This window comes from Hemibagrus wyckioides, linkage group LG04 (genome assembly GCF_019097595.1).
Source record: "Hemibagrus wyckioides isolate EC202008001 linkage group LG04, SWU_Hwy_1.0, whole genome shotgun sequence".
NCBI lineage: Eukaryota > Metazoa > Chordata > Actinopteri > Siluriformes > Bagridae > Hemibagrus > Hemibagrus wyckioides.
Window position 1 is genome coordinate 18,582,916 of NC_080713.1, and position 27,704 is coordinate 18,610,619.

Sequence of the window (27,704 nt, forward strand, 5' to 3'; positions counted from 1 at the left end):
GCCATCCAAGCTATTGCTAGAAACAGATATATTAACATCAACAACTGCATGATTCCAGGCATAGCTCCTGCATTAGTTAACATTTGGCTTTCTGTTGATTTAAAACCCATCAATTTATGGAAACATTACTTTCTGACTTGTTGTTGTTCTTTTGGCTGCTCTCTGTTACTTATCTGTTGTTAAATATGCTAAAATTTTAGTTACTGAATACAATTTATTTGTCTCAGAAACATCTACTTTTTTTTTTATTTGTCTTCGGTATAACCTAGCAGACTGTAAAGACTATAGAGAGTGCGCTTTAAAAAATAATTAGCTTTAATTCCTGTAAGGTATGATCCAAAATCAATTCAATTCAATTATTCAATTTTAAAGTGCCTTTAACAATGGACAGTGTCACAAAGCAGCATTACAGGAATATAAAAATTCAGAATAAAAACATTTTTCTAAATTTTTTTATCTAAAGTTTAAATTTATATGTATCCCTATGAGCAAGCCAGTGATAACAGTGGCCATAGAAAACTCCCTGAGACGATCAATAGATCATGTAATTCACTTCTGAAATATTCTACAAGCTTTTTCTTAGTTGCTTTTGCAGAAATCAGGACTTCCCACAAAGCTTGGGAATCAATGTCACATCACACACCATTGTGGGATCCACTGACGGTTTGTTCTCAGTTAAACAAACAGCATTGTGGGAATGTGGTTTCTTTAACTCAAATGTTATAGCAGCATTGTAAAAATGTAAAAATGTATGTACAAATGTTTTTAGAATGTCCAGAACTATTTGGAGCCTGGTCAAGTCAAGAGGATTTTTTTTATTGTCACTGTTCTTAGTGCTTACTATAAAGCAGTCTCTGCATGAGATTTGTATTTGTATACATTCAATGATTGCAATAAATAGATAATATGAGTAGTGTCTTTTGAGCTGGTTGAGATATACTGTATAAAACACTGAATAAACAGGTTTAAGGACAGCAACATTTCATTAACAATACAGATCCCTATAAACTACCAAGCAATGGAGGACTAAAGGTCTATTAGTGCTGCCTCTCTCCTCTATTTTATTTTATGTGTGGCTGGAGAACTTATCCATTTAAGATCTTTCAGTCATTGGTATCTTATATGCAATTTACAAATGGATTGGTACAAGGATTTACAATCTGGCCCATTGTAACAGAACCATCATTTAAACAGTTCAGAAACCGCAAAGAACTCTGTCCGGCACACTTTCCGATATCAGAGTCGCTGACAAAGATCTGGCATTGGAGACCTTTCCTATGTGTCCTCACAGAAAACTTCAACATATCAACAGTTACACACATTTGAATCAGTTTATGTGAAGCATCCACCATACTTGGTTAAGTAGTAACTATAGAAAATAATAATTTATTACAAGAAGCAGAATATGAGCCTGTGATTTGCTTGTAGTCGGCACTTTTGTCCGAATTGTTCTGTTATAGAAGCTACATCAACACCTTTCACCATCAGAATCGAGAATTCAACAATACTATATCTTATAAATGATCACATCAAAACGGTATAATGAATTCCCCACGAGTTTGTGGAGCGGCATTGCATTCCCAAGCTGAATTACACATACCATATGTAGTGCACATACACAGAAAGCCATTTGGGATTTAGACTACTACTGAGACCATCTCTGATGCAATTAAAGCAACTTACCCACATACTCTAATGAATATAAGGAATATTTAACATTTTCTACACCTAATCATTGTAATATAGTTCACTGTATTTCAGTGTCAGGTTTCTGTGTGATAGAAAACAGTCTATGGACTTTGGTTCTGCCTGCCCTATTGTTATCAATAGCTTTTTACCTCCTCGTTGCTGAAACATGCCACTGTGATCATTGCTATTTTACCCACTACAAAATGAAGACCACTTGATTTTAAAGCAAGCACTTGAAGTATTCAATGAAGGAGGCTACTTGAATATATCCACTTCATCCTGACAGCCTGTTTAACGCCATCACTCAAAGTTTCTAAAATCTTAATAGCTATATTCCTGCACATTTCAAACTTTCACTGCTTATTATATGCCTGATAAAGATGGGCATGTCTAAAGAAAATGTTCAATAGTGCAGGGCACATTTTAATACAAAAGCACACCCATATGTGGTCAAACTGTTTCCACAAAAACACACAATTTTATACACTGTCTTTGCTTGATGTATCAATACAGTTTCCCTTCACAGGAATTAAGGGACCAAAACATGTTCAAAACATGAGTGACCTACACAGAGCCCTGACCTCAATTCCACCACACCCCAACATCCTCACCCTACATCAGTACCTGACCTCACTGATGCTTGTGTGGCTGAATGAACACAAGTCCCTACAGCCATGCTCCAAAATCTAATAGAAAGTCTTCCCAGAAGCGTGAAAGTGATTATAACATCAAAAGGGGACAAATTCTGAGTCACAAGGGGACAAGCACAACTAGGTGTGATAGTCAAGTGTCTACAAGTGTCTACAAAAGTAAAAGTGGGTTGGTTTGGCTGGCGGAAATCAAGAGCAAAATCATTTTCTACACATGTACAGCTTTAATAAATAAACCTAATATTTGAATGGTTGTATTTATGTTAGCAGGGGCTCCATCAAAACAGCAGATAGGGTCCTCTAGCTCTAAAAAAAAAAACCAAAACCAAAGCACCACTGATAATTTACACCGACAAACACCTTTTAGCACCTTTACACTATTCTTCCTTTCCAGTTATGTAAACTTCGAGTGGTTGAAGTATCATTTTCATGCACAAAGCATGCAGTTGTGTTCTGCCTCCTAAGGTGTCATATCCTGTGATCTTTACACTTTAAGACATACTTGCAATGAGACTCTACTGTTCTGTTTCATTAGAGGGAGCACACTTTACTTGTGACAGTAAATGAAAACATTTATTTCTAAAACGTCAACATTGGCTCTTGCACAGTGTCTCTGGCTTGGATGTGCATGTTATTTAGAGCTTTAATATTGTTGTTGTTATTCCTCTGCACTGCACTGTCTACGCTCTTGATGTGCACTTGTGCAATGTTGGAAAGATAGCATTGATGTAATGAAAAGTTGTATTAAATTGGATTATTTCATCATTCGTATTGGTGTGTATATTTCTTAGAGAAGGCAGATTTTAAAAATGGAAGAAAAAAAAAACCCACCAAAGTGTCAGAAAAGGAATAACGTCTTATTCGAAGTGTTTGTTTGTTGTGAAAATACAGATGTGGACAAGCAGGCTACTTTTAATTCCAGATGTTGGGTAGCAGCCCGGTTTGCTGTTTTGTTTTTCATCACAGCCTACATTATATTAAGACAAGATTAGTCGGTTGATTTTTAACAAATGATTATTATTAAGTTGCATACCCGCATCTCAGATGCTCTTTTCCCCCACCTCAATGCCAACGCCTTAAACACTGAATAAGCCTACATAGTACGCTTATGAATGAGCGCGTCCGTTATTTTGGAAACAGCCATCACTCACCGCTTAAAGCTCAGTCCTCGCGCACTGCCTACTTTTCCTTCTGCGACTTCTCTCTTTCTTCCTTGTCCGATTTCTTTCTCTCTGGCTCGCTCTTTACAGCAGTGTTAGTGAGAGTATAATGATGCAGCAGCCCCGTACAGACGCACTGAAGTTCCTATGAGCGGATGGTTTATTTAGAGCGGCGCGCGCTTATTTCTCCCCATTGACGGCTGCTGCACGCGAGAGTTCTGCGGTTCACGCGCTTCTGCCAACAGCTCGAGCAGAGTGCTGCAAACAGGGCTCCCTCTCTCACACATTCACACACACACACACACACCCTTCCTGACACTGTATATCTACAGGCCACTGTGCACGAGTTATTCACTGCCCATTGAGGAGAATGAGGGGAAATCTTTACACCTTAACCTAAACCACCTGTTGACACAAGTCGTCTCTTTAACATCATTTTTTGGTTGACTATTATTTCAGATAGTTTATTGACAATATATGATTATAATTGTTATCGTGTGTGTGTGTGTGTGTGTGTGTTAAATGTCACTAGCTGTGTAAACGTTTTAGCGCAGAGCTGTAAACGTGTAAAGCGCAGAGCTGCATTCTTGTAGCTCACGTGCACTTATGGTTCTTTTGCACGTCTTAAAACATCTTTCTTTGAAACAAGCTCCAAGAATAGCGATTATTTCCGTCATTATTACCACCCCGACTCGCGTCATGTCCGCCATTTATTAAATTAGTCACGCTGACAATGAGGAAATGAAATGTTTAGCTGTAAAAGCGTAACGTGTGAAACATTTGCTGTGTGTCGTGGCTGTACTGCCATCTAGCGGTAGAATTAAAAGCAGCGCTACTGATGTGATCGTACACTATATTGCCAAAAGTTTTGGGGTGTGAATCAGGTGTTGTTTTCCAGGGGTTGGGATTGGCCCTTTGGTTCCAGTAAAAGGAACTCTTAATGCCTCAGCATACCAAGACATCATGCTTCCAATTTTGTGGGAACAGTTTGGGGATGACCCCTTCCTGTTCCAACATGAGCTCACACCAGTGCACAAAGCAAGGTCCATAAAGAAATGGATGAGTGAGTTTGGTGTGGAGGAACATGACTGGCCTGCACAGAGTCCTGACCTCAACCTGACAGAACACCTTTGAGATTAATTAGAGCGGTGATTGCAAGCCAGACCTTCTCGTCCAACATCAGTGCCTGACCTCACAAATGAATTCCTTCTAGAGGAATGGTCAAACATTCCCATAAACACACTCCTAAACCTTGTGAAAAGTCTTCCCAGAAGAGTTGTTATAGCTGCAAAATAATTGATATTATCAGCAACAATTTGAGAGACAGGAAGAATTGGAGAAATATTTACAGTTTTCAGAATTTCTTACTATTTGGTCTTGCTGTAAAGACAGTTTGCACTTGACATGGTTTGTGTAAAACTTGATGATCCATGTTAGATCAAGTCCATCAGCCTGTCCTGTGATCACATGCTTTAGCAGAAGAGAGAAGACGGAAATCTCTGACCTTAAAAGTTTGGGAAAATCCAAGATTTTCAATGTGGCCTCAGGCTTTCAGACTTTACTGTAAGTACATGCAAGATGGCAGAAATATTGAAACAACAGGCTCAGCATTCAAGGCAAGCTTCTTGCTTAAAAATAATTCTTCTACTCTTTTTGTCGAAATAATAGCAAACAGAAAAACAGTTTTAAGTGACACCCATTTCAGTTTGGAATGAGAAGGGGGACCTTAAGAGACTCCCTGCAAAGGGAATTGTGGGGAATCATGGTAGATAAAGTCTCCATGTCTTTTTCAGAAAGATTCAGTAAGTTGATGAGCCCAAGGATACATGCCGTGAAATGCTTGTAATGGCCACAACTTACACCTTTAGGTAGAATGGGACATGCCATTGTCTAGCATTTCATGAAAAGAAGTTCAGTAATCAAGCAGTACACCAGATCTAGAAAATGAGGTGTACACCATGTTCAGAACAGCTTACAATTAAGGAAATACAAGGTTCCTGTACTAGTGGCTCTGGAATTCTGGAGTGTTTACTTGATAACTAGGTAAATTCAGTTCAAAAGGGCCAAACACATTGCTACAGGTGACTTGTACAGCTGGGGTGCTAAATCTCCTCCGTACCATTTGGGACAGAATTTTTGCTTGAGTCACCAGTGTGGTCCAACAACTAGCAAAATAAGCAAAGGGGATAAAAAATCTTGCTAGTGTCTATAAACTTTGTAGCATAGTTGTTGATTTATATGTGAGGTGGAAAGAATCAGCAGCAGACACAGAAGCAATAACAGAGGGGATGAATTATCATTCTTTCAAAGATTTATTGACCAGCATATTTACACATATTGACTATAGACATCAACTGTCTATCAAATATAACATCAAATTTTGTGGGGAAATGTATAAGTATGTTCCAAATGTGATCTTTAAAATAATATACAGGATATAGAACAACATTTTGGGTTTCTATTTTGGCACTTTAAAAGTTTTATTCGACTGTGATTGATTGCCAGTGACTTCATTAAGTCGACTATTTATATAGTTCTTTTATCTATGTAGGTACAGAATCTGTGCACAGAAATGAGCCCTTAGAGTAACTAATACTTAACTCACTAAAAGTTAATTTAGATAGTCTTCAGTTTCATATCAGATACCAAACAGCATACCAACATTCAGTGCATCAGTGTCATTTTACAGTGCAATTCTTAGAGATATTCAAAGAAGCGATACACAAATAAATACAGGATCTGCAGGAGAACACAACAAGGAGAAGTCTAGGATGGGCTGATGGAAGGACAATAGAAAAAAAAAATCTTTTGGTTTTGGGTGCTAAGTTATAAGCTGCCTATAATAATGGTGTAAATCTGATTTTCCCACAGCCATGTTCATCTGCATGTTCACAGTTGTATGGGATATTAGAATATAATAATGCATATGAAAGGCAAGCTGACAAGCTTCATTCAGCAGCTGCAGGCATTTTCTGTGTATTTTCTCTAATAAAAGCCCACTGTAGTTAGCATATTGTGCATTTTCAAAAATGTCCCTTGGAACTGTTGGTAAGGGCTCGTAAGGGAGGCTGGTGGTTACTATGTCTCTGAACATGCAGGCATGGCTCTTTAGAGGGTTGTTCACAATCTGTTAAGGTGCAAAAATGGATTGCTCACATCACTTCCATAAACCTCAGAATCCCAGACAACTACATAAACTGTGGAATGGTATAGTTATTGGTATAGTGAGGTAATGTGTTCTCCAAATGAATGTAAACAAAAACCTCAATATTCTTATTAACAAAGAAAATCATAAATACAGATAAAATAAAATAAAATAAAATAAAATAAAATAAAATAAAATAAAATAAAATAAAATAAAATAAAATAAAATATCAACACCAAAAAAAAAATCAAATAAAGAAACATTCAGAATTGTGCAGACTAGGTTGATGAGAAATTCATCCTCTTGTCCTTTAAAATCGGGTCATCCTTTTTAATGGGATTCCTCCAAAGCCTTTTAGAACAGAGATTACACTTATTAGATAAACTAAAACAGAGAACATATTGATACTTACGATATAGATTAGTCGTGTTTTAATCCCAACTACCTGATTATTTCAATCCAAGGACAAAGCTGCAAACATCCAGCAAGGGCCTTAGCTCCTGATGTGTTGATGTTATTGGCCTCCAGACTGGAAAAAAAAAAAGATTATATTATCTGTGTTTTGCTCAGAAATAGATCTTGATATGCAACAAGTGCTATACATCCAGTCTAATGATCAAAACACTTACTCAAGTCTTTTCAGTTTACTGCATTGTGGCAGAACTTCAACCAGCTTCAGAGCCACATCATTTTCGCATGAATTCCAGGACATGCTGAAGACACACATGGACAGTACAGTAAATGTGAATTATGATGAAAAATTGGAATTTAATAGAGATTATAAACCGATGTACCTGATGTCCTCTATTGAGGTACAGTGTTTGAGGCAAGATGCAACATTGACCAAGTCTGAGGTTCCAATGGAGGTTAAGCTGCAAATAAGTATTTAGGCAAAACTATAAGAAAACAATATATCACATACAGATCAGCTTATAATAGGCTGCAGAATTGCAAAGTCTTCTATTTAGTTTCATGAAAAGTGTATATAATAGTACAGGGCATCTTACTCTAGTTTTTTCAGTGCCTTCATGCTGACCAGACCCTCACAGAGACTTGAACAACCTTTTGAATCTATCCTGTTCACAGAGAGACTTCGAAAACACAGAAAGGAAATGGAGAGATTAGATAACACAATTAGACCATTTAACCATGAGCATTTGAGTAATACTATTACACACTCAGAATACACTTAGGATACTAAGCGAGAATAAAGAGTGGATCGATAACACTGAACACATCAGGCTTGAAAATAACAATGCTTAAAGAAACAAAAGGTTTGTTCTGTTCCATATAACTAGCCCATAAATCACTATTAAACTTACTTCAATTCAGAAAGCTCCGAGAGCGATGGAAGAACCTGACCCAGTACAGCAGCAAAACTCTGACCAAGGTTGTTTTTGGAAAGGCTGAACATAAGAATACATAGTTCATCAACAGAGTTTCAACTTTTATATGATTCCAGCTTATTACACACAGCATTTTGTGTGACATAATGCCATATGGACCATAGATTACTTTATATTTTGCAAATGCAACGTAAAAAGACTAGAAAGAAGGTGGATGTAAGAAGGTGACTGTGATCAGTTTTTTATCTTACTTTATCTGTTGCAGTGCTCTGCAGTTTGATAGCGCGTTCACCAACATCTCTCCAGCACGGTCGTTCACACAGTTCTCTGATAGACTACACAACACAGAGAGAATGGTGATGGTGAAAAAAACATTGTCAGATAAGAACTTACAGCTTGGAATTTGGTAGAAAAAGGAAGCTTTTGGGTAGTGAAAACATTGCATGGCTAGTTTCATCATTTCCACTAGAGATCGCTATTTCATCACTAATACATATCAGAAAACACATCCAAACAAGCTTAACTTAAAGAGTACAGGAAAATCATTTTAAATACTAACTTACTTTATCTTTCTCAGTCTAGTCCATTTCGGGATGTGTTTCACAAGCTCCTCAATCCCTTGATCACCAATTCTCAATCCGATCAACCTAGTAAAAAATAAAGCATGTACAAGCACTTAGCACATTTTCATATTTGGGCTGAAACCAATGATATCCATACGTATACATTACCATACCATAGATTTACAAAATTAGAGAGTCGTTTATTGTTTTATTGTTGTAATGTATCATTTATTGAATTAGCATGGGTTTAAATGTTTTGTCAGCATTGGTTCATGCTCCAGGTTAAGCCTTTCAGACATATTTGCTTAAACAGAAAAAAAAAATCACTGTTTATATGATTTTTTTGTGTGAAGGTAGCGTGGTGCCTCACAGATTAGCACTGCTTAGGTCCTTGGTTTGATTCTGAGCTCTGGTGTCTATGTGGAGTTACTCTGAATAACTAAGGTTTGAGTGCAAGTGTGAATGAGGACATTCATGGTCCCATGTGATTAGCAGAATATATTCCTTGATAAATAATGATAAATTAGTTACAAATGATGAATAAACAATGTCTTTGCTCTAAAGATCTAGCGCAATTAATTATAAATGATAAATTATATATTCCCCACTGTAGATTAGGGCATCTCTGTCTGTGCCATTGTACAATTTGGAAGGTAAGAAAGTTTGTGAAAAGGCATTAATTGAACAAGTTACAATGATCACACATTGCAAAAAAATAGATATATTACCAGGTGAAAGTATGTTCAGTAGAGTTAAATCTATCTCATATCGTCTTTTATAAAGTTACAGCAAAGCAAATATAGGATTATTAAACATATTTCTGGAAATTTTGTACTAATGGAAAGCATTAAATTTTCTTATTCTATTGGCAGATAGTTTTGCTTTTTTTTTTCTTAGAAACAAATGCTTAAAATGAGAAAAAATATCTGCCAATAGAACCAAACTAATCTCGAAAGGAGTACAAATGTCTAGAAATAGGTTTAATAATATTATATTGGTTTACTGTAATCATATAACTGGAAATACTAGATTAATGGGATATAGTCAAGCTATTTACACTTGCTATTTACACTTGCTATTTACACATGCTATTTTATTGCCTTGTACTCTCGCTGCCAAGAGAACAGATATAATACAGTCTGCACCCATGCTCACTTGAAGCAAAACCCAGATGAGAGCAACAACCAGATGTTCTGAGCTCAGTATCAGGTTCAGGAAATAGTGGCAGAGTAAAAAATGTGTGATGGGGATTTCTGCAGAACTATGTAGAGCATGATTTTCTTTCATTTCTCTCATTTTCTTATAATCGCAGATAGACATAGCAAAATGTAAATTGCTAGAGAAAGGAAAAGTAACTGAATCTCACTCTATCTCTTCGAGCTCACACAATGTGTGCAGACTAGCCAGCAGACACAGAAACCCACTTCCGTCCTTCGAGATTGTCTTAATATTCAAACTGAAAAATAAAACCACCATAACAGAAGTATGAGGGTTGTACAAGTGAAACGAAATAGTGGAATAAACAAACAAACAAATAAAAGTCAACAAACAAATCTCTGTAACATTCCTAAAGTGTATGGGAGTCAAGTTTACTTACCTGATCTTTTTAAGTGATGTCATGGCCTGGAGGCCGTGTGCAAAGGAAACTAAGCTTTCTTCATCCAGTTCTAAAGAGTCTAGCCTTTGGAGAGAGATTACACCATGATGACTACCTCTAACACAACTACAGCAGTAAACAGCACCTGCTTGCTATATTTTACTCAAAATGAAACAAGATGTAGAGGATGCTTACTGAATTTCCTCCAGAAACTGGCACTGGATCAGACCATAGACCAAATCACGCCCTCCTGCTGCTGTACAATTCAAGCACTGCAAGAGACTAGATTGAACAAAGACCCACAGTGTCACTGATGTAACACAACACTTTTACATCAAATTTGGCCCTGACCTGCTATTTGTATGACTAGATTAGATGGTCAATAGTTGGCTGGTTCAGGTTTAAGATATGAATTAAGGTCTCTTTTGAGGTATAGGGGCGAGTAGGAAGGGGAAATCATGCCTGTATAAGTGAGAGGATGAACTGTATTTAATTACAAAAAAAAAAAAACTGAACAGCTATCGGGTGAGGTGAAGAGTTATCTAAATATAGAACAGAGACAATCTGTACATTCAGCTGTACAGGAGACTGTCAAGGGTCCTCGTGGTATATAATGAATGCAAAACAAGAGGTGAAGTAAAATTCTTATTCTATCTAGCTATTTTTATTTTATCTGCTTTACTTATCTAATTAAATATTAAATATTATTTTTTATGTAAACAAACATTTACTGTGTGGTGTAATTCATCAAGTTTATTTATCCATTCATCGACAGTAAGCACATTATCTTACAGATTGTCGTCTGTTCAGACTTCCCTTCACTACTGTAGAAGTAAAGTCTCGACAAGATAGATTACATTATAAGATAAACAAAATAGGTGCAGCCTGTGTGTCAGGTCAAAACAAGTCAGGTCTTACTTCATGCCATTATCTGAAATCTCCCAACTTTTATGAGTCGTTTTAGGTGAATTTGTGAATTACTTCTTACCTGAGTGATCGTATTCTTGTCAAACCTTGAAGGGCATTTCTTAATACTGCAGCTCCACTGTCTTTGATTACATGATGGGACAAGCTAGGAAACATTTGAAAAGTTTTAGAAACCAGTGTGAAACAAAAATATATTTGGCATTGGAAGTGAAAAGTTAGTTTGAATGCATACCATACAAAAATTTGACTGTGCATTAAAATAGGCATGTGAGTGCTATACCTCAGTAATTCTACGTGCTTTTGCATCTGCTGTAATGCAAATATCACTGCTTCATCTTCTGTTTCTCCCTTAGAGCTTAGACTGTGGAAACATTTAAAACATTTTATGACAAGCTGAATTAAACTGGAGCAAATTTACAAAATTGGCAATCATTTGTCACCTGAGGATCTTGAGATTCTTCAGTGAGGGAAGAACTGATGTGAGAAACTCTGCACCATCTGCACCCATGGTCAGCTGAGAAAACCTTGGAAAAAATTCAAGAAAGAAGTACTGATACACCAATAGTGTGAAAAACCTAGTATACAGTTAGGGCTTTCTTTAATTAGCATACTGTAATTGCTGCAGAGATGTACACTTCTGGACGGTAGACTGCAGTGAGGATAAGTGCTGCCCCTCAACTTCACAGTCATCAAAGCTGAAGAAAGGAGAAGGAAAATACACTCAATATGTACAAAGTATATGAATATTCACCCATAATAAAGTCATCTAAGGGCCTGGTAAAACGCTATACAAGCAGTTTAGGTCTGCAGTTTTGCATACACACAAGACATTTTTCATACAGAACTGGTGAAATTGATAATTATCTATATAAAATATAGACTCACCTTATAGAGCGCACAGCGGACAGAGAGATATTTCCATTCTCATTAGGGACTCTAAAAGTAAAAAATGCAGCATGTAATGTTATTGTCAAATGTTTACTCAGTTATGAAGAAATAATCAGAAGCAGGTGTAAATTTCAGAGTGGTAACACACCACACCACACCACCCTGAGACTTACGTGGCAGAGGTGAGACTTTCAACAGAGAGGTTAAGCCATGTTTTTTCAACTCTGCAAGAAGATAAGATTTTCACATTAAATGGAGCTGAATAAAAAGAAGGATTTTGTATCTCTCGTATACCTGTAAATAATCGTAGTCATGGAGTCAAACAAAGGCTTGGGAACAACAAATATAAGTACATAGAAACAAGCTAACTGATAAGTCTACATAAATAAAAAAATCATTTAAGGCTATCATAACCAAGACGTATAAATGAAAAATATGCATTTCATTTTCAACATTAAAAAATTTTTTTATTCAAAATGTTTATATTTCTGTAAATCTGCTTTGAGACAGTTGAATTCTCTACATATCTATGTCGCTATAATTCCTGCTTTTTCTAAGAGATTGGGTATGACTCTACACATGGAGAAACTCAAAGCTTCGATAAACATATGATCTGTATTTCTTTAAGTATTTCTTCCCATTGTTTGCTAAGGAGGAGACACTCACTCAACCCATTTTTGTGTGTATGAACCGTTTATAAATGCAGCCCCAGGTAACGTTGCTTCTGAATGAGATTGTGTACAGGTGTTTGCTAACCTGTTTGGCAGGTGAGCGTATAAAACTTTAACCGAAAATTTTTACATTAAACAAATTATTAAACAAAGCAGGATTAGAATCGGATTAGTCTAAATAGTCAATGAAAAATATGTATACTGTTTTCTGTAGCTAATTTGCTAATGAAAGACTAGTCTGCTTATAGCATAAATTCAAAGAAATAAATATGTTATAAATATAAAAAATATGCAAATGTGTCCATAATGGAGAAATAAATGCTCATTAAAAAATAGAAAAAAGAGTGACCTGGAACAGAGAATTGTAGCAACTGCAAAAAAGAAAATGTGCTGTTTGACAAAAAAAATATCCATTAATTAACACTAGTGGTGTTAATTAATGCACGTGTGTAATTATGCACAATTGTATATGGGTGTGGTCCATGTGCTGAAGATTACATGGGCGGGAAAGTATTCAAAGACTTGGACACTGGTGTGAAATCATTACTGTCATTTTTTAGATTTGAAAAACTTTTTTGGAGACGTTAGACAAAGAGACACACCTGATTTCCTTTATATGTGGATTCAGTTGCAGGCAGCCTGCCACAAGGCCAACTGCGACTTCCCCTTTGATCCATGGCTCCATTATTCTAACATTCAAATAACAAAAACAGGCTTGATCAAAAGGTATACTATAAATGCTGATGGCTAGATATCCTGACCTGCTGCATCATACTCACCGAATTATTCTATGATCAGAACCTCTACACAGATTAGAAACTAAATGCTTAACTGCCTCAAGGTTCAAAGAATTGTTTCTTAGCCTGAAAAGAACAACAACAAAAAAAACAAAATAAATTAAAATGTATCTTAACATGAAACATGTGCAGTATACACATAAAATAAATAAATAAATGTGAGTGTTAGTACATGTGTGCGTAAGATTCTTACTCTAAAGTTTGTACTGAGCTCAGTGCAGCCAAACCATTCAGAAGAATGTTCAGACATTGACTTTGTAAAGTGCAGCATGATAACCTAGTGAAGAGAAATCAAACCACTGAACAACACAGACATCACTCAATGAGAATTCATTTTTTAATTAAAGAGTGCCAATTTTTACTAAAATGTAGAAATAAATGAATAAATCGTCTTACTCTAGTTTAAGATTGGGACAAGTGGTGAGTATTTTCAAAAGATTTTCCACATGGTTCGACTCAAAACAGCAATGCCTCAGACTACAGTATGTGAACAAGACAGAAAGAAAAAAGAAACACAAAAAAAAATAAGCCAGGGTGAAACAGAAACGAAAAGTTAAATATGTAAGTAAATGTGATCAGGCATCAAATCACTATAAAGCATTTTCACTCTCCATTTCATTAGAATTATAGCGAGCAAAATTGGCATGTTGAGGCTGTACCTACCTCAAAGTTTTGCCTGTCAAATTCTTCTGTACAAAGCAAATTAAGGCCTTCTGCTCCTCCTTTGCAAGACTAAGAAGATTTAGAATAAAAACTCAATATAATTGCCAGTTTGCTGAATTATTCAGAAGCAGTAATTAAACATTGAGAGTCTCTCACAGACTTTCTAGTCACAAACTCAGGAACGGCACAAGAGAATGGACTTCTTAAGCTTTACCTCACTTCCACGGCAGCCACCCTTTCACAAGTCTTCATTAAACTCAGCAGTTCGAGCGCTCCTACTTCGGTTAGACAGTTATCATTGAGGCTGTGGAAAATAATCAGTGGTTACATCACTGGAAATATATATAAGAAGCAGCTACTGCTCTGGTCTGGCTAAGTTAGTATTGATTAGGCTATATATAAAAGATGCATAATAGATAGCATGCCCAGCAATTTTTAACATTTTGCAACCCACTGCAGGGCACACACACACACACCGGGTAATTTAGAGACTCCAATCGGCCTAGAAGCATGTCTTTGGACGGTGGGAGGAAACCAGAGCACCCAGAGGAAACCCACCTAGCACAGGGAGAACATGCAAACTCCACACACACAGTGAGCGGGAGCAAGACTCGAACCCAGGACTGGAGGTGTGAGGCGAAGGTGCTAACTGTGCCGCTTACATTAATTTATAACAATACACAATCATTTATTTCAGAAATGTATCAGTAGAAATGTACTGATCAGGATGGATACTAGAGCATATATAAATCATTCTATAAAATAAGGCTGTTTAAAGACCACTAAAGTCTAAAGGTATCTGTCAGTACCTACGTATAAGGTATAAATATACGTACATATAAAATATGTAGAAACTATATCAGATGATGTTAAAAAATAAAACTGTAATACATTATACAGATACAGCACTAAATACATCTTAATAATGTTATTCTTCCATGTATGGTGCAAATAAAGTGAATCAGAAGACGTGGGATTCGGCTGATCTTAAAGATGCACCTTGAAATAAAAAAGGATGCAGCTTTAAAAAAAAAAAAGGCATGACCGAAATTCAGCACATGTAGTATAGCTAACATGATGGTAAAAAAGAGCAGCAACATCATGCTGCACCATTGTGCACCAAACAGTTTCAGAACGTTTATTAGACATACAGTTTCAGTTAGTGTTTGCAGAGATACACCGAAGACTAGCAGCGCTCACCACATCCACGTATCAAACAAAGCCATGAGACAAACATTGCCTTTACCTCACGGAGCTGGAGATTTGAATCTTGGGCAGGAAATGAACAAAGGTCTTCACATCTTCATCTTTAAGGAAGTTACTCGATAGACTACATCAGGAACAAAAAAGAAATGCATTGTTATGCTTAAATTATGAAAGAGAGGATTTACGGTAATTAGTTGCTGATAGCTGACAGACTTTGAACTGGAAAACACCTACTCTAGATCAGTCAGATGATGACACTGTTCCAGTATACCACAGAGCTTTGCCAGATTGGCACTGCCCAGCATGTAATGGTTAAACCTGTTTATTAAAACAGAAACAAGACCATGTTTTTCAGCTATTATTAAAGTGTGCATGTCTAAAGTTTCGGTTTCTTTTCTTTCCTTTGGACTCACTTGCAAATTGCAGCTTCTGCTTTGCCTTGGCCGAACTTAACGAACGCTTCTCCCAGTGGTCTATAAACAGATACAACAGCACTTATAATGAAACCTCGCTTGCAGGTAACAGGTAGATAGAATGGCAGCATTCGGGATGTAAGTGTTCAGTGGTTCAGTGTGCAGGTGTGGGAGAAGTACAGCTGATAAAAATAGTTGATTCATACCACCAAAACCATGCAACTCTAAAATACAAACAGTGGCCAAATGACCTACTTTTAATTCAACTAATGTCTCTTATAAATAAAATAAATAAATTCAAACAAAATTAGTTTATCACTTTTTATAAAACATTTTTCTTTTAATGGACATAGAGTTTAAATAAGCTTGTCCTACAACTTTTAACAAGTCTTGGCAAAACATGTTTTATATTTTATTGTACAGAAGTGCCTCATTATTTCATTTCCGTTCTACACTGGAGTTACTACAATGAAGAAACCTCTACATTTGCACTGCGTGGGAGAAAGTGAGGAAAATTTGCGTAGTCTTCTGTAATAAAACTATTTTAGAAAATTTGGTCCACTTCCTGACTAGGACTAAAACACAACGATTTTTTTCTGTAATTCATCTGCATTTCTATTTAAGTTTGAGCATTTTAAGTATTTTTAATGTACTACTCATGTTGAGCAAGCATCCTGCTGTGTATCTGGTTGTTGTGGTGATGCAGTGCTTTCTTCACACACACTGAGGGAAATAACTGAAAAATAGTTTCGCCAGTGGTTACAGGGAGGGTGTGTACATAAATCAATTGTGGCGATGAAAATACAGACAGAGTATGTGCGGGGAATGTAAAAGCAAATGTCGTCATGAAAGCAAATTGAAATCTTGGACACTGTGCAATTTAGAAATCCTGCACAGATGCATTTTTTATTAGATCCAAAAAGTCCAGGACAAAGAGGATGTACGGTCACCTTAATATACAGTAGATGCAGATCTTATATCAATTACCTGAGTTGCACAGCTGTTGTCCGGTGACAATCAGAAAGCAACTGGAGCAATAACAAAGCACTATCTGTTGACATCTGGGTGTGATTTAATCTAGAAGAGATAAGAAAGCAATAACAAATCACAATTCAGAAATTGTGTAGTTTTTTTTTTTTTTTAAATAATCCAACTGAATACAAATCCTTACTTTAGGAGATTGAGAGTCGACATGTCTGGAAGGAACCTTAGTAACTTCTCAACAGACTCATCTGTTAATGTTCCATGAGAGAAACTTCAACAGAAAACAATAAGGAAAACATATTTAAAAAGTAATAATAATTATAATAATAATAATAAGCTACTGTGGCATATTTATAGATCGGGGGGACTGACAGTGAACTCACTCCAGTTCTAGTTGATTTGGGCACTTGAGCAGACTCTTACACAGTTTGTTCATACCAGTAGAGGGTATGTCACTTTCTGTTAACCTGAAATGACATAAAAGGTAAAAGCATGAAGCTTCTCGAAATGAACATTTGTCGTGCAAATCAATAGTGTTATGTACTAATCCAGGTAGCATTAACATTCTACCTGAGTTTCTTGCGAAGATTATCACACCCATCTGAAGTTAAATGTTTTAACTTATCACTGCAGGAAAACAGTGTAGTGTTACGAATAATATCGTGACATCAGAGCAAAGAGATGCAGAGCAAAACAGCTTTTGCAGTACCTCCTACTGTTGCTAAATGTCAAGACCAGTTTCTTTTTCCCGTTATGGCTAGAAACAAACAGAATGCCATTATTACTCTTAAACTACTACAATCACTCATTATGATAGGGTCTCCATTATTGTTGTCGGTGTTACCTTGCTTCTATTTCAGTGAGGTTTTTCAGAGTACAGAAATAAGATGAAAGAAGCACCACTCCATCCATATCCACTTCATTCTCACTTACACTGCATTTAAGGACAACATTTCACAATCACATTTATGTATATGTAGATATAACTCATCTGTGATAGCATCACAGATAGGAAATAAATAGGAAAGCAAACGGATTCTAAAATGATTTGTAACACACTCGATTTCTTGAATGGTGTCGGGAGTAGGCAGATTTTCTAGTAGCTTCCTTAGACCTTTGTTACCCAGCGAGTTGTAGGATAAGCTAATAGGCGAAAAAGGAAAGATGTGGTAAAAAAAAGTTTAAGATGTGAAAAAAAAGTAAATTGAGCTGTGAAACTACTGTGTGGTGTATAATAACGCTTACTTTAGGACAGTGAGAGACGAGCAGCCTCTGAGCATTGTGCAGAGACTGTTCACATCCCCGCATTTCAGATTCCACTCATTCAAGCTAAACACACACAATTAAGGAGAGAAAAAGGTTTTTATACATGTTAACAAACATGTTTTTTACTTTTAGCACTAAAAATGTAGCATATCAAGTAAAATCATAAGTAGCTAGCTTGGTACAAAAATGGTGCGAAAAACAACCCGCACATAATGTTAGTAGTACTTTTAACTGTTTAACATATTTGGACTATTTTTATGTTTTCCAGTAGGATAATAATTATGTTCGGTGGAAACAAAGAGCTACTGTAAATCTTTTCAGCATGTAGAAAAGGCGATTTTCTTATTCCAAACGTTTTCAGTAGGAAATAGGGAATAGGACGTGATTTAATGATTGTGAAGTCAGAGACAGCTGGATAGTCATTTTTCAAAGATTAAAAGACATCAATATACTGTGTTCATTTTTGGCATCCACATCAGATTATTTACTTTGAAGAAATGTCTTCAGATATTTTTGGTAGCAAATGTAACAGGACCTCGAATGGGCATAAAAAGTACACAAATGTATGAAAATGTGAGGCTGGCACTGATTTTACTTTAGCCCAGACTGTTCTTGCAGTGTATCATGCTAGATAATGCTAGATAAATTACAACCAGCAAAACCCCCATTGCTTTTCTGCATGTTTGGGCTATTTTTCAACCCATGTCACTGACACATCAATAACATGTCATCAGTGACTGAGAGCGAATATGTGAAATACAGTCACGAGTGTAATAAATGAACAAATGAAGTGGATTTTTTTTCTTTTTTGTCTAATAGGGATACTGATAGATGTTAGATTTTAGCACTCCCATTTTATGTCACAAGGTGTAAAAGATCTGTAGGAGCTATAAGACCCAAAACTTATAATATATAAATATATAAATAAATACATTTATTTTACATACATTAGATCCTTTGATTCTTCTGTGTTGTTTAGGTCATTGGTGATTGCTTTGCTAATGAGAAGAAAGAAGAAGGATATAAACAGGGTTGGTAGACCCCAGAACAAACCCAAATAAATGTATGTGTCTGTCGGCCTACAAACACCCTTCACATGGTCAAATTTTAACATGTTCAATTTTATACAGAGCCGAAAACTTCTACAAGTTCCTCAAAAATAAAAAAGGAGAAAAGCATATTTAAAGATTTCATACCAGCTCCTCTAAACACGTTACAACCTTACCTGTACCATAATAGTATAATCTACTTAAGGAAAAACATAACTTCCTAATTCAAAAAAAAATATGACAACTTTGAAATTTTCATTCATGTTGTTCTGTTAAATTTCTTTAAGTTATACCTTTTTATTGTCATTTAAACTGTAAGTTGTTAAATGTCCTGTCATCTGACTATCTATGTCAGCAGTGTCTAATGGAAAATAGCATGTGTTGGTGCATTCAAATCAAGCAGGAACCAAACCACATTCCATCATATAATCAGCTCATCTCAGCTTTCATTAGAATCAGGAGTGGCTTCTGCTTGGTTGGAATGAAACCCTGCACCCACACCAGGCCTTTGCAGATAGGAATGGACACACCTGGTCTAATTGCCCATCTCTGTTTTGATAATTATGCTGATCTTGACCCTGACCAAACTCTTGACCAAAAACTTGCTCAATCTAGTTACATTTAACTAGCATGATGTGCAACATTAGAAAATAACTTCAGATTTCAGCTCTAGTGACTTCCAGACCACATTACAGATGGCATTGCCCGACCATTTCCAATATTCAGAGAGTGCAAGAAAATCATGAAAACATGATGAGAGTAAATGCAACTGTTTGACAGGCTCCGAACATCGATGATCTACTAGCATAAGAGATTCACAGATTTCATGTGTGAACTAAGTGGCTAAATCTCCATTATATAACAGTTCACTAATTTGATTGGACAAGCAATGTTCCAATATTTAGAGCTGATATTTAATATAACAGCACTGGTACATTTTACTGTTTGTATCACTCTACTTGTCTGTCACATAAAATTCTAGTAATAGTTTGTTACATTGAAATCATTACTATACTTGCGACTAGAGTTTTGATGACAATTCTCTGTCCAAGTGTGGAAGTATTTTCACTGACAGCAAAAATAATTAAAAGAAATATTGAAGTTGCAAGCAGCATTTTCAACGGCCATGCACCCAGACCTTCACAATAGTTGCCTAAGAAATCACTAGATGCAACTGCACTTCTCTGATCATAGAGGGAAAAGTCTAGATGAACAAATGAGCAGCAGGGTGGCATTGCATCTGTCACTACTGCTGTGCCCTGTGCTGGTGTCTGTTTATACTTTAATGGTTACACAGCACTCAAGAGGATGAGCCAAATCCTGGTTAAGACTGTACAAAATTTGGAAGGGAATAGCAATAATGGACATTAGATGCACATTTTTTTTAACATATTATTATAGATTTTGACAAGACATTTGTTACATAGCCTCAGGGCATGGTCCTGAAGATGCCTCTGAAAATTTGTGTCAGTGTACAAAGTCTTGCTGAGACACAGCCTCACTTCTTGTTTGGCAGTTTTACTATTATATTTGTTTGCCAAACTGTGTGCGTTTAACTATATTAACATAACAGGAAATACCCACAGGAAATGTTCGGTAACAGGATGCCAAAGAATCAGCAAATTCACCAGCAAATTTAGATTTAGCCTTTTTTGGGGGGAATATTTATTAATGCTTTGAAATATGAGAAGATGCATGTCTGTTTTATGTCCAAAATGTTATATGTGCAAGCTGCACAGGTTGCACACTAAAATGCATGATAATAATTCATAACACCTAATAGTAAATGAAAGTGAAAATGGTGAATGTGATCAAGTCCTTTTTTTTTTTTATTATTGTTTGTGTTTGTGTTACTAAACTGTTGATGTAATGCCGAATTAAATTATTTCTGAAAAAGAATAATTGTTAATTCTTTGAAAATAAAGTAGGATTGATAGTAGTACATTATTATTGATAGTAATAGATACACAGTAACCTCTTTTACTCATTGCATGGCATGTGAAGGGTTAATTTAACAGCAATCTTTAATCCTGTTATACAATTTTAATGGCCTTCTACAGTTACTAAACATAACACTCCAATGGTAGTTGTTACTTACTTTGGAGAGCTTGGGTAAAACAGTAGATTGATTTCCTTTTTTGCACTGTAAACAAGGAGAGGAATATAGAAAACAGGAGCACAGTAATGCATTTGAATTAAGTTAACACTGGATTTTATTTTAATGAGATCATAAGTATAAAAAAAACAAACAAGAGAACATACTTTGAATAGACTTTCTTAATGTTCCGAAAGGCTGCCATTTTTTCAATGAGCATAAATATTCCAGTTTTGGTGATGTTGTTCTTCCCCAACCTAATAACAAGATTCGAAAGAGTTATAAATAGTAATTGCAGCTGCATATATCAGTAAATACTCACACACACACACACACACACACACTAAAGTGCTATAAGTGGACTCAAGGTTCACTTATAATTTACTGGCCTCTAATCTAATTAAAAAGTAAAGCCACTTACTTGACAGATGTGAGGTTAGCCAGTTTGGGAATCATCTCTGTGAGCTTTTTTACACTCTCATCTGTTAGGTAGTTATCGCTGACACTGACATAACACACATTTCATTTAGTTTGACCTTTTCACCATCACTCAATATTCAAAATTCTCCTGATTTACACTCAACCACATGTCTAAGCATCATGCTCTCGTTAAACCTGCACTATACTTTAGGTGACACTGGATTGTAAGAGTGTAGTCTCTTACTTGAGGTGTGTGATTTGTGGGCAGAACTCCAAAGCGTTGAAAAGTTTAGCAGCTCCGTTATTAGTGAGGCCAGCACTGATAAAGCTGGGACAGAAGTTCAGTAATGACGTGAAAGGCATAATTCACAATGACCTGTTCAACACCATTTAAAATGAGGAAATGAAAGCACGGAATAAAGCAGGAGACTCACTCTAATTGCTTCAAGCTCTCAAGTTTGGGCAGGATACCAGACAAAGCCTCTGCAATCTTGTCATCATATTTCCGGCTACGAAAACTGAAATGAAATAGTTTAATATATCAGTGTTATCTATTCAGCCAATAAACAAATTTCCTTTGTGTTTTATATATATATATATATATATAACTGAGAAATAATTCAACTCAAAATTCCTTAATCTTACCAATTTTTTAAAAAATTTTTAAATAAGAGACCACTACTACACCACATCTCCAGATTTGACCCCTATTGAAAACCCTCTGGAATGTCATCAAGAGGAAGATGGATGGTCACAAACCATCGAGCAAAGCTGAGCTGTTTGCTTTTTTGCAAAAAGAGTGGTATAAAGTTCCCCAACAGCAGTGTGAAAAACTGGTGGAGAGCATGGAACCAAAACGCGTGCAAATCAGGGTTATTCCACCAAATACTGATTTCTTAATGTTATTTAGCCAAAGCATTAACACAATTTGTTTACAAATTATTTTCATTTTGTTTTATTTGGGTTATTAAAGCTCTGCAAATACTGCATGATCTTGGGTTATTTTGATGTGTTGTCATTTCTTTTAAATATCCACTCTAAATAACAATAGTTATATATGAATTTAGGAGAAATATTGTCAGCAGTTCACAAAAAATGAACCAAAACTGTTCATCTCACCAATACATGCACCTGTAAGAAAAAAACATAAGAAACTGATTATTTAGCAGTGGTCTCGATGTGTATATTTATATATACAGCTCTGGGAAAAAATAAGAGACCACTGCAAAATAATAGTGCAGTTTCTTATGTTTTTTTTCTTACAGATGCAGTATTGGTGAGATGACCAGTTCTGTTTAATTTTTTGTGACCTGCTAATTCTCTACACTTCCTTTTTGTGTTTTCTCATGCAGATAGGGGGTGGGGGTGGGGGGTGGGATGGCGCCTGTGTTTATGTAGTGGACTTTTTGTACACTTTTCAAGATTATTAATCAAGCAATATTGGTAAAGCCCACTTCGTAGCTCATACACAGTTTATACACTCATTGACCTCAATATCAGCCAGCAACGTACATAAAAATACAGATTCAGGTAACATGCTCCAGTTAACGTTTACAACAAACATCAAAACAAGGAAGGATGCGAAATCAGTGACTCTGAGCATGGCATGGTTGATGGTGCCACATAGATTATATAATAAACTGCTGATCGCTTGTGACTGTCAAGCACAACAGTCTTAAAGTTTGTACAGGATTGTGTGAAAGCAACAGTAACTACTTCTTAAACAACTACTCTTTAGTGTGGTGAAGAGCAAAACAACACAGCATGCACAACACAGCAAACTATGAGGCTAATGGACTACAACAGCAAAAGATCAAATAGGTTTCCACTTGTGTCAGACAAGAATTGGAATCTGACGCAAAAGTGGTTACAGGTTCACCTAAACTGTAAAGTTGAACACAGGAAAAATGTCACCTGGTCTGGATTTTCCAATCTGCCCAGTTTCGCTAAACATTTCCCCACAATGGTTGTGAGTGTATATCGGTGTAGTGGACTCATTGCTCTGGCCTTGCTTCGTCTTACATTTTAATATAATTATGCCATTACCTAAGTGTAACACTTATCTCTTTGGCTGGTGTTCTCTTATGCAGATTATTCAATCTTCAAACATGCATGTATTTATTCATTTACACAATGTGACAAGATGCTAAACAACATGAACTTGAAGTGAAAATTCCTTTAAAAGCAACTTAATATTTTCATTAAACAGTGTTTAGAAAATTCATTTTGCTTTAAGTAAAAAAAAACTTAAAAATTGCTTGTATGATTGTAGGTTTTTTTCATATTACTAAATTTAAATGTATCATAATATAAACCTAATCACAGTAAACATGAGATCTCTACTGAATGGATATGAAAGGATTTAGAACTCACATGAGATTTTCCAGCTTCTTGCAGTTGGGAATGATGTTCAAACAATCTGGTTCAATGGAACAGGCACCAAAGTCCAGACAAACCATTTGATTTGCATTTGAAGTTACAAATGCCAAGGCATCAATGTCCACGGGGTTTAGTCTTATATTCCGCAGCTCAAAACTATCTCTTGACCCAACAGCCTTGGCCAAATCAGTGTTTTGTGTTTCATGTGCACAACGGCAAAGCTCAATAATCTTGGGACCTGTCTGACGGCCACTGAACACAAAGCCCTGCAGAATCTTAAGTACAGCATCTTGTCGCTTTGGCACAGTAGACCTAGCATTCTCACTGCCTTCCAGTAGGACAAGATTCGAAGTGCAGGCTTTTGCAGCAAGTCCACACATATAGAGGTGAAGGGAGTCTGTGAAGACAGTTTTGGGATCTGTCTTAGCAGTCCATCGACTTTTCAGGTTAAGCTTCTTTTTGAGCTGTGAATCTGTGATATCGGGGCTCGTCATAAGATGCAAAGCAGCCATAAACTCTTGCATAGTTAAGTGTGTAAAGGCACAGCCCAGACTCCGTGATCCATCTGCGCAAGTAAGATCTACACGGGACAGAATTCCAGCATTGGCACCAAAATTCATTAGTTCTGGAGACAATTCCTTCGCCGAGAATACTATACGGCTACCCTCCAGACCGTCCATTGCAAGCTTGCTCAGTTCAGCAATTTGATCCCTATACTTCTGAAGTAATGGGGTATGATTATCAGAGGATCCACAACCCTGGCAACGGCTAATAAAAGCAGAAAGAATGTGGAGGTAGATTTGGGTCAAGGACGTGGGTAGCTGAGTGTCAGGTTGCTGAGACATATCACTGGAGAGGAAATGATCTAAGCAGACACAGCAAACATGACACAATCCTGGAACATGGGACATGGAGAGCAGATGATGGCTATCCATAAGCAGTCTAACAGCTTTTTCTTTAATGTCACGTCCTTTTTCATGGAAATACTCCTCAGTGTACTCCTTTACACGCTGTTGATTAAACCCAAGCAGTTCTGCAACAAAATAACCAGAACTTCCAAATAGGTCAAAAACATCCCGCGGCCTGCAAGTGACCAACACTGTGCACCCAGGCAGTATCTTGGAGCTACATAGTGCAGAGAGGAGATCAGCCAATGGCAGTTGCTGGTAAGGGTTTATAGAACCGTAATCAATCTCCTTAGGGTCTTTAAATCTGGCCCCAAATTCATCATATCCGTCAAATATTAAGCAAATTTTCTCAGGGTTGGTAAGAATATAACTGAGTACTGCTTCACTTTGCTCATTATCTTCCTCAGAGGGAAGAAAGAAACGAAACAACAGCTCATGCAAAGACAATGGCTGTGAAACAAGGTTGAGTTGGCGAAACTCCAGCAGAAAAAGTAGCTCAATAGTGGGGTACGAGCCTTGAGCCCAGTGGTGGGCTAAACAATGCATCAACAGGGTTTTACCAGAACCAGCCTGACCTGATAACATTACCACTCTGCCTGTTTTCTTCAACAGAACCTCTACTGATTCTTTATGTTCTGGTGAATCGTCTTCCCCTTCCTGAGCTTTTGCATGTCTGTCTCTCACCCGTGAATATTTTTGTGGTCTCCAGCACAGCCACGTCTTGTCAAGGCAAACTTTTTTCTTTATATCTTTTGTCACCTTCTCGAATTTCTTTTGCAGAAAACTCTTAACAGCATTTGTGTAATTCTGCACCTGGTCTGGATGAAAAAAGTAACATTTTTACTATGCTTTTCCACATATGAAGTGAAGAGAATAAACACGAGTTTCCAGAAATTGGATTGTAGATTATGTAATAAGGTTGTGTAATAAGGCAGATATGAAAAGTACCTAGACGTGCACGCTTTGCATTATGTGATCGAGGGGAATTTTCACTATCGAGCAGATGAGAGTTGTTTTCCCATGCTCCTTCACCTCACATGCACAGAGACAAAAAGCAGATTCTTAGGTACATTCCAACATTGATTGAACTGAATCGCAATATCATAATTAACTAACGTGCCACATTTCCACATTTCTTTGTACTACTGTTCTTTCATTTTCACTTTATTTTCAAATTTTGTCAAATGACCTTAGATCTCAAATGAAAAAAGATATCTTTTCATACACTTACATGATTACATTTTCGATCATATAGCATTTCAAGTGCAATACATTTATATACAACCTATAGATTACATGTTTACTAATCTAATCTAATCTAATCTAATTACATGTAATCAAAAACATTTGGGCAGTATATAAACAAACTTACCAGCCGAAGATCCTGCTATGGACAAAATCCGTATTTCCAGGTCTAAGGGAATATTCTCACAAAGCTCCCAAATAGTGCACAGAAAATGGCGGCATGTTTGTTGCTTTGAAGTTTTGAAGAACTCCACAACACCTGAAATAGTCTCCCTGAGGCTGGGCTTGCTCTGTAGCCGTTCCCGTGTCCGAGGTTCCACCAAGGCATAGATATGATTTAGAACATTAATTCTCTGCTCACACAAAACGTCCACAATTGCAGTGGCCTCCTGTGCCACCACAACCAGAACATCATCCTCCAGGTCCAGCTCCTCCATCTTTATCCATGTGCTCCATGTGCTTCATCCATGAAAACTGTTTAATTTAATGCATAATCCATAATGAACTCTTTTTTTAAATTCATAAATAATTCATTACATGTTTTCATTACATGTTTTATATCAAAAAGAAGACTGGGTATTCAAGTCTGCAATACAAGGTGAGGTTATGAAACATTTTTGTTTACACATAAAAATAACTTTAATGAAGAAGGGCAGTGATATAAACAAATGCTTATTTAGGAAAGAGAAAATCAAGTTGATATTTAGAACGCAAGCTTTCAACTCTAGACATTTTAGGCTTATATGGTAAAATTGGTGTAGGCTTGGTTCAGGCGTATTAACCGCGCGCGAGCTACAGAGTTTGGTTCAAGTTGGCGCGTGAAGCCTTTGTTAGGGGCGCGATCAAACTGCGCAGTTACTCTACTGAAATGAGCATGCTACATGACAAATGTGGAACACCATCTAAAAGCGCTAGGGTCTTAAATCATTCAGGCGAAAGTGTTTAACTCGTTCAATGAAAACACTATTTGCGGATATTTTCGATTCGGCGTGCCTTACCTCGAATAGCCTGGTATCCTGTTAAGTGATATATGGCATCGCTTTGGTGTGCTGATGAAACGAAAGTGAAACTAAATCCGTATGGGTTTTTTTGGGGAAGATAAAATAAATGCAACATAAGCAAAGGCGTGTTTCTGAATTGTGCCAAACACAGATTCAGATAAATAAAGCCAATTTTTTCATAATGTTTTTGTGCTATTCCTGGCTTAGATGAAATGGTGCGGTGGGTCGGGTTTTGGGGGGGGGGGGTTCGGGGGTGAAAAGATGTGGTGACGAGATGTCGATTTTGTGCCAACTATTTTATATTAACGAAGTTATGTTTTAGACATAGATTTATTTCCATAAATCAGACACGAGCTTGCTTGTATGCTGATTTTTTAAATGCATTTAAACGTTAATGCCGTTATCACCCGTTTCAGCACATGCGCCGTTTCATAAAAGTTCACGTCAGGACAGGGTTGCCAGGTTTCAGCTCACCGCAAATCAGCAAAAAACCACAACAACACAAGACCTTTTGATATGGAGACTTTTCTCTAGTATTTTTGAGGCAAAGAGGTTCTATCCGCAACACACCTTTTTGTCATCGTCTCATATGGGGTATACTGCACTCCATAATCCCCCTTTTTCCTCACTCAGCATAGATAT

At 36.7% G+C, this 27,704-nt stretch overlaps 2 protein-coding genes across 3 annotated transcripts in view; both read right to left on the reverse strand.

Annotated features, from left to right (window-relative positions):
- Positions 1–3,801, reverse strand: part of cpne2 (copine II) — a 39,204-nt gene extending 35,403 nt beyond the window's left edge. Inside the window, exon 1 of the mRNA XM_058387718.1 lies at positions 3,491–3,801. The gene's annotated coding sequence lies outside the window, so the exon portion shown is untranslated. The remainder of the gene's footprint in view (positions 1–3,490) is intronic.
- Positions 3,802–5,792: 1,991 nt separating this feature from the next.
- Positions 5,793–27,296, reverse strand: nlrc5 (NLR family, CARD domain containing 5). 2 transcript variants are annotated; one of them, XM_058387918.1, is made up of 44 exons: positions 27,060–27,296; positions 26,189–26,535; positions 25,765–25,842; positions 23,903–25,634; positions 21,964–22,047; positions 21,774–21,857; positions 21,531–21,614; positions 21,277–21,366; positions 21,113–21,157; positions 18,913–18,963; positions 17,945–18,028; positions 17,759–17,842; positions 17,544–17,633; positions 17,409–17,456; positions 17,270–17,326; positions 17,083–17,166; positions 16,887–16,970; positions 16,703–16,792; positions 15,716–15,775; positions 15,537–15,620; positions 15,343–15,426; positions 14,311–14,400; positions 14,097–14,165; positions 13,830–13,910; positions 13,627–13,710; positions 13,416–13,499; positions 13,239–13,325; positions 12,139–12,189; positions 11,963–12,013; positions 11,689–11,772; positions 11,518–11,601; positions 11,358–11,438; positions 11,139–11,222; positions 10,346–10,432; positions 10,151–10,234; positions 9,920–10,009; positions 8,554–8,637; positions 8,242–8,325; positions 7,967–8,050; positions 7,652–7,735; positions 7,439–7,516; positions 7,274–7,357; positions 7,090–7,173; positions 5,793–6,995 (listed from the first exon to the last, which is right to left on the reverse strand). In XM_058387918.1, exons 2-44 carry the CDS (start codon positions 26,496–26,498, stop codon positions 6,923–6,925), a joined length of 5,253 nt encoding a protein of 1,750 aa, XP_058243901.1. In that variant the 5' UTR covers positions 26,499–26,535; positions 27,060–27,296; the 3' UTR covers positions 5,793–6,922. The 2 variants fall into 2 exon arrangements, with proteins under 2 accessions (XP_058243901.1, XP_058243900.1); XM_058387917.1 differs by having other exon boundaries at positions 25,765–25,848; positions 27,060–27,295.
- Positions 27,297–27,704: the final 408 nt, after the last annotated feature.